The sequence below is a fragment of the Salmo salar genome, chromosome ssa20, assembly GCF_905237065.1.
Source record: "Salmo salar chromosome ssa20, Ssal_v3.1, whole genome shotgun sequence".
Lineage (NCBI taxonomy): Eukaryota > Metazoa > Chordata > Actinopteri > Salmoniformes > Salmonidae > Salmo > Salmo salar.
In genome coordinates, this window is record NC_059461.1 from 48,391,081 (window position 1) to 48,401,376 (window position 10,296).

Sequence of the window (10,296 nt, forward strand, 5' to 3'; positions counted from 1 at the left end):
CATCAGCTGTCCGGGTGACTGGTCTCAGACGATCCCACAGGTGAAGAAGCCAGATGGGGAGCTCCAGGGCTGGAGTGCTTACGAGTGGTCTGCGTGTGTGAAGCCGGTTGGACATACTGCCAAATTCTCTAAAATGGCTTATGGTAGAGAAATGAATATTCAATTTATTCAATTATCTGGCAGCTCTGGTGGACATTCCTGCAGTCAGCATGCCAATTGCACGCTCCCTCAAAACATCTGGGGCATTGTGTTGTGTGATAAAACTGCACATTTTAGTGGCATTTTATTGTCCCCAGCAAAAGGTGCACCTGTGTAATGCTGTTTAATCAGCTTTTTGATATGCCTCACTTGTCAGGTGGATGGATTATCTTGGCAAAGGAGAAATGCTCACTAAAAGGGATGTAAACAAATTTTAGCACAAAATTAGAGAAGTAAGCTTTTGGTACATAAGGAACATTTCTGGGATTTTTTTATTTCAGCTCATGAAACATGGGACCAACACTTTACATGTTGCATTTATATTTTTGTTCAGTGTATATTTGTGCACTCGTGAACGAGGATTACAACTCCGCCTGGAACACGCAAGTGGTTAAATATAGAAACATTACTAAGTGCCAAATAAAGTAACAAGGTTGATGATTTCTTAAATCAGCCACAAATCCCATTGTGACAGGGGGAATGGAACCTTGTTGTGTGCAACAGGGAGTGGCAATTGAATCCAAGCTTCACAAAAACTTTGTATGCTCGACCCGCTCACTTTTCCACCACAAAATTGCCAAAAAGAGTAGAACCAGCTCACCTGCTTTTACACCATGATTTGACTAATAGATGTTCAATGTTTTTTTTTAAATAAATATTTAAAAAGGAATAGTTTCATTTTAAAAAGCGAGTTCAGTTACCACAACAGGGTTGACCTTAAAATTAGGGAGAGACGTAAATTAATAACTAAATAATTATCTTCAGAAATGAATTTGTCAAAGCAACAAAATAACTAGGGCTTTACAATGATGGAGAAACAGAGGAATTGACTGAGGGACACTTTAGCAAGCCTTTATTCAGATGTATTGACTTCTCCATGCGGTCTATATTAAAAGGGCACTTCATTTAATAACAGGCTTTTAAAATTTAATATTGGTGCACAATTTCCACTTAAAATATAAAAGGGATGCAAAAGGCACTCTTTTCGTGGAACTACCTATTCGTTGTGTAGCAGGAATAAACCAGTCATGACTGAAAAGGAGAGATGTCCTGCAATATGATAATGATTTAGGCCTAGGCTATAAAACAAATAAAAGCAAAAGAAACATATTAGGATTCATGCTGCTTTCTGATCTCCTAATGTATCCGTTTTATAATTGGACCTACATATTCTTTTTAATTAGCCTACCATTATTATAATACACATGAATCAAACACCTCCACTTCCTCCAAAATAACAATATTTGCTTGCAATACAACTGTTCAACCACTAGAAAATGTGAATGCGCATGGGGAAATGAAATACCTAGTCAGTTGCACAACAATGCATTCAACCAAAATGTGTCTTCTGCATATTGTATGAACTGTACCTGCGATACGCACACTTTCCCATTAAGTTCAACATTTATCAATACCAACTTTTGTGGGAAAACTGCCACAAGCAAGGTTTAGAGTATTTTTTGTGCGCAATCACCTTTGATAAATAAGGCTCCTGGCTGTCTTCTAGCTTTCTTAAATTGTGATACTGAAAAACTGATAAACACCTCCACCTAGAGGATAAACTGGAGCATGACAGTCTAGATTAGGCATCAAACGATCAATAAAAACAGATCAAGAAATGTGAATATTTTATTCCTCAGACAAATGATATATCACTGATTAAGGAAAGTCACACTATCAAACAGAGAAATGGGAATATATTTACATCGTAACAACCCAGATGGAGATGTGTCCAAATTAGCTGCTGAAAAATAGAACCTGAATTAATAAGGGTCTTTCAATGGGACCAAGTGTCACTGTCAACAGGAGGAGCACTGTCAGTGCTCCTCAGAAAATGACCCTTACTTCTTCTCCACCAGCTGTGGTTCAGAGAGTTTCTGGATGGCCAGCTCCTTCACCAGATTCTCCACACAACTCTTGAACAGAGGCTCTGGCTCCTGGGACACAAAACAATAGAGTCCAGTGAGAGAGAGTATGGGACAGAGCGGATAAAACCAAAACATTAGTCGATATCGACCGTGCATGTTTACCCTGGCAGGGTGATTACTGAGTGACACCTGTTCTTATTGACTGAAACAATGCAGTTACCTTGTGCTCCAGTTGTCTCTGTTTCTCCACGGCCTCTTCCACACTCAGGCCAACCCACTCAGCCTCCTCTGCAGGGATCTCAAACTGCTACTGGTGGCAAGGGAAGAGGGGCGAGGACAGAATGAGAGGGAGAGACAATGTAATGAGATCTTTTAACTGTCCACAAACTTTGTGCAGCACTTTCATTGACTTTATGAACTGCTGCATCATCTCCTATAGCAACTTTGATGAACGCTCAAGACAAAAAAAAGTGTGTTAATACTTCAAACCATCATGGTCCAAAACATAACAAACCCACTTTGTACTTGGTGTAGATCTTCTCCCTCTTGGCAGGGTCCTCTGGGTAGAGCTGGGTGTCTTTAAAGGCCAGCCTCAAGAGCATGGCCCGCCTCAGGTCCATTCCTAGCTTGGAGTTCAGGTCCTCCTTTGGTGTCTGGAAGAGAATCAATCAAGTCACTGGATGATGAAACCCATGTTAAGTGTCATCTTCTCAAAACACGGCACGTTGGAGAATTGACATATGTTCACACACTATAGCTAAAGATGACAACATGCAGCCTCCTCTCTCACCCTCAGGATGTAGAAGTCAAAGCCGTAGGCGGCATCAATGAGGTCTAGGGCGCGAGCCGTTACGGTGATGGTGAACTTGTGGTTGAGGATCTCACTGTACAACTCTCTGGTAAACAGCTGTGGCTTCCAGACTCTTTCCAGCCTGGTGGAGAGCTGAAGAGAGAGACAATGTTAGGATGCATGCTCAGATATAGAATAAAGTGTGTATGTGAATACAGGGAACAAAACAAATGTTAATTAATGCCCTGCATAGTACTCACTTTGTCATTGTTGGCATATCTGAAGCCTGATATCCATCCCTCGCCTCCCCATAGGCCATCCTGGGACTCTGGGGGATAGTAGATGGGGATGGGGACGTCTTGTACCCGCTCCTTGTGCCCTGTTTTAGGGTTGGCCCTGTACTTGACTCCCAGGGCCTTCCAGTGGACCGGGGTGGGCTGCGTGGTCTCCTCCAGAGAGCAGAGGTAGTGTTTGGGGAGGCGGGCATAGATCCCCTGCTTCAGTTTCATGGCTTCCCAGATTTTTGGGGGGTACTTGTGGAGAGGCATGGTCTGAGCTGGTGTTGACACACGCCTAGCTGGGGAAACATAAAAATACCATAGGGCAAAGATTAGTCTTATTTACAGTTCCTTTCTTATTTCGTTAAAGGAATATCGTTGCATTTAAATGTGCTTGTGTTAAACTCATTGTTAGACAACAGCAAGGTAAGGTCGGTGTAGCTAGCTAATTTAGCTATCTATGTTGCTGCTGTATTGTCCAGCAGTCAACGGCGAACAATACCGCACGTTGGGATCACTAAATAGGACAGCAATGAAGCCATTTATAATATAATTCCAAAATGGTTGCCAAATACTAGTTTCTACTCAGCTCAAATAGCAATTTACCTTTGAATTGGATAAGCGACAAATTACACCATCAGATGAAGCTTATTTCTCTCCACGTTACTTCATAATCAAGGACATGCACACATTTCCGTAAAAGATGGTCCCGCCCACTCTAAGAAGAACATTGATTGGTTAAGAAAAAATACGTTTACGTGGTGGTGATTGGTTTATTGGGCTTGCCAGTCATTATGTACATCCGGTCTGGTTCGTTGAAAGATGCACACAATGTGGGCCGCGGCGCGCGCAGCATCTGACTTTTGATTGACCGGTCATCTCATTTTAGTCATTTAGCAGAAGCAGTCAAGTGCTTTGCTCAAGGGTCGGGGATTCGAACCCACGGCCTTTCAGTAACGGGCCGAACGCTCTAATGTAACCGCTAGGCTACTTTTCATCATCAATACCAAACTGTATTAGAAAGCATGACTCAAATATATCAGAAAGAATGACTAGGTTGAAATAAAACCTTCCAACAAGAGCAGACGTGAAGTATTAACAACTGTAGCCATTTCATTTCAAGAGCACTATCACAAACTGATTTTTGTTGTTGCGTAGAATTCTCTATTAGCGAATTGCGATGAATTGCGATAGGTAACGGACCCTCAGAATTTACGCCCGAAAGGTGGAATTGAACCACTCTGCCGCTAAGCAGCTACAGGTTTGAAGCCTGCACCTCGGACCACCGAGGCTCATCCGGGCATTTAATAGTGAGTTTCCAAAGACAATTTATACCTGACAGTGTACATAAGTGTTTCAGTCTCGGTGACCAAATTTTGTGGCGAAAGCAACCATGCTATTTAGTATAAGGAATGTAAGCATTTGCTCCATTGAAAATAACAAGCGTTTTATTGACTCTATAATGAAAGAAATACAAATATTAAACGAAATTTGTTGTTAAAGGAGGGCTTTTCGAAATAATGCAAAATAGCTCAGATTTTATTGGCTGGTTGATAAATAAGGGGTGGAGTTTCTATAGTCTGTATCCAGGGTCACCGTCAAATAATAAATAATGTCTGATCCCTGGCTCTGACCCAACTCCCCAAGGGTGTCTCATGTGTGAAATAGGACCAATGTAAGCACCCACCTAATTATCTTACTTTATTATCTCTGTAGAGAGGTATCTTAGGAAAAATACTGTAAATGTAGGCCTATTTACTGCATGTGGTTGGCAGGACACTGAAGGTAGAATTGCCCACCATAAAGAGAAATTATGACAAAATGCACGAGTGGTTGCAGCAGTCTAAGGCACTGCATCTCAGTGTTAGAGGTGTCACTACAGTCCCTGGTTTGAATCCAGGCTGTATCATATCCGGCTGTGATTGGGATTCCCATACGGCGCCGCACAATTGGCCAAGCGTCGTCCAGGTTTGGCCGGGGTAGGCCGTCATTGTAAATAAGAATTTGTTCTTAACTGACTTGCCTAGTTAAATAAAGGTTACATTTTAATAAAATAAAAAATAAAAATACATTAGGCTATGTAATCAGTGTCTCTAACGTAGGAAGAACATGACTTTGGTTTTCTCATTTGTGGGTTCATTCATTTCAGACATGTTTTGTGCACAAAGGAAGCAGAATGTCTTTGGTTAAAATTATTTTATTCCAGCGCTTTCGATGAAGATTGGCACACAACCTTATGAAAGCAATCCATATGATATTTCAGGATCACGCATGTACTGTATATTTGTATATACTAAAACAGGGGTTCACAAACTGATTTGGCCCGCCACCACACCGTTTTGATTCTTGTGACCCCAACAATGTGAAAGAACCAATTTTTACTATTTTATTTGGGGCTATGGCAGTCAATCGAAAAACATTTTAACATTATTTCTGATTGTCTTCTCAACTCACCATCACATACTTTTTAATGTGGGGCTATGTTAGTCAATTGCAATTTAGTCTGACATACGGTCTCTTATCTCACCACCACCAATTAGATGGGTATGTCGCGTTGGAGCATCGTATGCCGCGTTCAAACCTACTGGGAACTCGGAACTGGGAATTAAGAAATACATCTCTGACTTCCAACTACAGCGCATTCAAAACAACGGGGAATTCTGAAAAAAACGAGCTCCGACTGGAGAAAATTGTTTTGAACGTCATCCAACTCTGAATACCAACTTGGAAAGTCGGAGCTCCAGAAAGATGCCCAACTTCCCAAGTTGGAATTGAGAGTTGGATGAAGTTCAAAATGATTCAATATGCATTTTCCCAGTCGGAGCTCGTTTTTTCAGAGTTCCCAGATGTCTTGAGCTCACTGAAGTCTGTTCCCAGTTCCAACCTCCAGTTGTTTTGAACGCGGCAGAAGTAATGCTGGATTTACAGCATGGCCAATGTATTCAAACTTTTCTGGCCCATGGTGTTGAATGCTGCGGTATATCTCCAAGTTTTGTGCTCAGGTCTTTGCTGCCAGTTGCTTTCGGTGTATCATATGGCAGAGGGAAACACATTTATAAATAGAGTGCAGAAGCCTGCCCACTGTCCCACCATAGATGGTGCCCCAACTGTGCAAAAGCCCACCATAGAGTAAAATCCCTGGGGAAGCCAAGCCAGAAAAGAATGCCATATTACAACTTATGTGTTGTGAAAATTGCATTGCATGCTCTATAACTTGTTAGTTCATATGCCTTGCGACTGTGATATATGCCTAAGGCCGAGACAATACGAAGATACAATGGCAGAATAAATTCAACCACACCTTTGTTTCATCACAAAACCAGAGAGCAAGCTCTGTCTGGTGAAATCCACAAAACATATTGCATGTAACAAACTTTTACATGACCTACACTATAGCATGGTCAAGAAAGTTCAAGGTCAAGAAAGTATTAATTTAGAACCATGGAGAGTTACTGCAATTCCCAAAGAAAACAGTAGCTGCCTCCACTATTCCAGCACCATTTCAACTGCAACATTTCAACATCATGAAATCAACTATGCTTAGTGTAAATACAGTGACAACTAAAAGATACCTAAAACAATTTGGTCCAATCAACGTAAATGAAATATAATGTGTCTGTCCATGGTTCTGATTTGTGTGTGTGTTCATGCAACTAGAAAAACCTGTTGACTCACCCTACTTGCAGAGAAAAGCCAATGCTATCCTCCTCTCTTTAATGCGGATGAAAAAGTGTATGACTCTGTCATAGAGTACAAGCTTTTATTTGTTGTTGCCCTAGGCTACCTGGCTAAAATGTTTGCTCGTTAGCCTAACTTCCTTTCATGGGCAACGTTAACTAATTAACATTAGCCTTCTACATCTAGCTACATACATATTGAACTTCCATCCTCTCAGTCCAGGGTACAATGCACTTTATGGTTGGGTCAGAATAGCCTTTATAATCATTGGCCAGTACAGAGAATTAAGTAAAAGCAAAAGTACAAACAACAACACAACGAGATGCAACAATTAAATTTGTCTCAATTGAAGTTGTTTCTATCGATTACGTATTTATGTGTTAGGAGTGAAGCCATATCCAAACTGGCTTCCCTTGACACTTTCTTTTGGTGCACCAGGACCATTCACAGTTGAGCTGACTCAGTTTAGCTCAACACTGATTGGCTATTATTTTATACTTTTTTTAATTAAGTTAGGCCAAATGCTCACTGGCTACCCTTGCATTCAATGCTATGGGTGCCAACAATGTCATACTCATTATGACCAGACCGCATCAGATAGATGGCCTACACATACGGAGACAGAGGGGCGCTGTTTCGCTTGCTTGGATGCTTTCTCCAGTGAGATACAGTCAGTCTCTTGCGAATTGAAGGAAAATTATGAAAACACAGATTAAATATACTTTTATTTAAAAAAATTATTGGTCAATCGTTTGTGGAAGCCTGGCTTCCCTTGGCAACTATGAATACACACTGCTGGTTATCTGAACAGATGGTTACAGTGTTTTCATAACATTGTTGAACAAGTTTAGAAGTTATTTGTTCTTTGTATCCATAGAGCCAGTTCTTTTTTCCTATAGTCATTTCCTATACTCATTCAGAATGCCTTCAGCTTTACCATTTATTTTATCCCTTTAGTACTATATTCACAAGTATGTGGTACAATTTCACAACTCTTAGTATAAAACTTAAAACAGAGCATAAAAAAAACTTTAAGCATATTTAATTGAATAAGTAAACCACACAAAATCACAGAGTAACTTTTTTCACCAAACCTAATCAGTGTTTCATCTAGAAATAACTTTCATATAAAGTAATTTCCTTTCACAATGCAATACTCACAATACTTTTCATATGATACTCTTCTCATTTGTTTAAATACATTTGCCCATCACTGCGCTTGATGGTTAACCACTTAACTGTTTGGTAGACCTATAGATTTTAAACTGGTTTGTCTACTATATATGGCTTTTGAGAACTACAGAAATAAAATGTGTGTTTGTAAAGTATAAACATCTAAATTACATGTATGATGCATGATAACTATACATAATGACTACTCGTTATTGCTAATTGATTTCAACATGGAGCAGGGTAGACAGGAAGGGAGAGGAAGAAATCAAAGAGTTCGTGGACATGGGGCCGCCAGAGAGGTGGGCATGGGCTCTGTCAAAGAGGTGGACATCAGAGAGAGGGAGGCAGACGGCAGGGAACTGTTGTGTCTAGTGAAGTTCGGGCCATCGTCGTTGACCATGTGGTAAACAGAGGCTTTACCATGGCAGAGGCTGCAGATTAGTTCAGCCCAATCTGAAAAGATCAACTGTCAATTCGAGTATGAGAACATTTCACCATGAAAACCGGAAAGTCTGCAGGATATGCACTATGCTTTACTAATTCATGTACAGTAAATTACATATTGTAATGCATGTAAATTCACAAAACATGTTACAGTATTCTTACCAGTGGAGGCTCCTCAGAGGAGGAAGGGGAGAACCATCCTCCTCAGTGAGTTTCATAAAAATGAAAATTGTTTAACATTTCAAAAGTTATCCTTTTTGGATAAAACTATTCTAAATATAAACATGTCACCAAATAGTTTATTAAAACACACTATTTTGCAATGAAGGTCTACAGTAGCATCAACAGCACTCTATAGGATAGCACCATGGTTGTAACGGCTGTCTATGGAAGAAGTGGACCAAAATGCGGCGGAGTTAGGGTTCGTCATTTTTAATGTTACGAACACTATGCAATTAACAAAACAACAAAACTGACAGCCAACACAGTCCTGTCAGGTGCAACAACAGTGACAAGCACAATTACCCACACCACACAACGGAAACGTAGGCAACTGATGTGTGACTCCCAATCAACCACAACCCTCTACAGCTGTGCTTGATTGGAAGTCACACGGCCAAAATTGAATGAAACAATAAAACACTTACTCCCTTCTGCCACGTCCTGACCCAACTACACCCTCTACTGGTCAGGACGTGACAATGGTATAGCCGAAGGAAACTAGTTTCTGTCCTCCTCTGGGTGCATTGACTTCAGTACAAAACCTAGGAGGCTCGTGGTTCTCACCCCCTTCCAAAGTCTTACACAGTAATTATGACAACTTCCGGAGAACGTCTTCCAACCTATCAGAGCTCTTGCAGCATGAACTGACATGTTGTCCACCGAATCAAAGGATCAGATTATTAATCTAGTACTGAAAGCATAAACTACAGCTAGCTAGCATTGCAGTGCATAACATGTGGTGAGTAGCTGACTCAAAGAGAGAGAAAGACAATAGTTTAACAGTTTTTAACAAATGTATTTCTTACAAAATGGAGGGCAAGCAAGTGATATAGAGAGAGTATTTGAAATTATGACTTGTTTCAGGAAATTAGGCATATGTGAGTGTCACTACTCCACAGGTGAGCCATTTGAACGTAATTTTTTTTTTTAATCAAAATGCATTTTTGGGGCAGAAATGCCTTCTGAAACAAGTGAACTTTAATGTGACTTAATAACAAACTTGTATGTAAATACGAATAAAATTGTTAAATTACGAGGCTAGTTGGTTTAGCCACAGAAAAAGCCAGCAACCTTCCCGCTAGCCATGTTTGGCTGAGATAATGAGTGGGCTGGACATGTCGAAAGATGAGTTTGGATTGGTCTGCTATATAGCACGCTACTGTCTATTTGAGCTGGTCAGTATGTGAAGGTAATCCTGTCTAATCCGGCTTTAAAAAAAATATATATCTCGTAGTAGAACTGTATAAGTGTTGCTCTCCACTTTTCTGGAGGACAGTTTTGAAATCAGTGGAATTAGAGTATGATAGCTAAGGAGATGGAGAAAACACCTGTTTCCGGATTACATCTTCAAACTTAAGGCAACCATGGCATCCGTGACAGGGAGAAGCGTCCATCCATGATGTTAAAGGTAAGATAGTCTAGCTAGCTACATTTTCAGATATTACACATTTCTAATTTTGACAGAATGTTATGTGTATGATCTTATTATTCGTATCTCAGAGCCATTTGCTTTGCTAATTATAGCCTAATGTTATCTAGCTAACATTGAACCTGGTTGGTTAGCTACCTGCAGATTCATGCAGGGTAGTAATGTCATGAGTTGGGATTGTGGTTCATTGTTTAGCTAGCTAGCTACAAGACTCCA

General features: G+C 40.4%; 1 protein-coding gene and 1 non-coding gene across 2 annotated transcripts; both read right to left on the reverse strand.

Annotated features, from left to right (window-relative positions):
- Positions 1 to 1,814: 1,814 nt before the first annotated feature.
- On the reverse strand, positions 1,815 to 3,882 carry mrpl28 (mitochondrial ribosomal protein L28). The gene is made up of 6 exons (XM_045703524.1): positions 3,741 to 3,882; positions 3,117 to 3,433; positions 2,857 to 3,009; positions 2,585 to 2,719; positions 2,287 to 2,373; positions 1,815 to 2,135 (listed from the first exon to the last, which is right to left on the reverse strand). The coding sequence occupies exons 2-6, from the start codon at positions 3,402 to 3,404 to the stop codon at positions 2,040 to 2,042; spliced, it is 759 nt and encodes a 252-aa protein (XP_045559480.1). The 5' UTR covers positions 3,405 to 3,433; positions 3,741 to 3,882; the 3' UTR covers positions 1,815 to 2,039.
- Positions 3,883 to 4,349: 467 nt separating this feature from the next.
- On the reverse strand, positions 4,350 to 4,436 carry trnastop-uca (transfer RNA opal suppressor (anticodon UCA)). The gene has a single exon. It is a non-coding gene; the product is annotated as a tRNA-Sec (tRNA).
- Between the last annotated feature and the right edge of the window lie 5,860 nt (positions 4,437 to 10,296).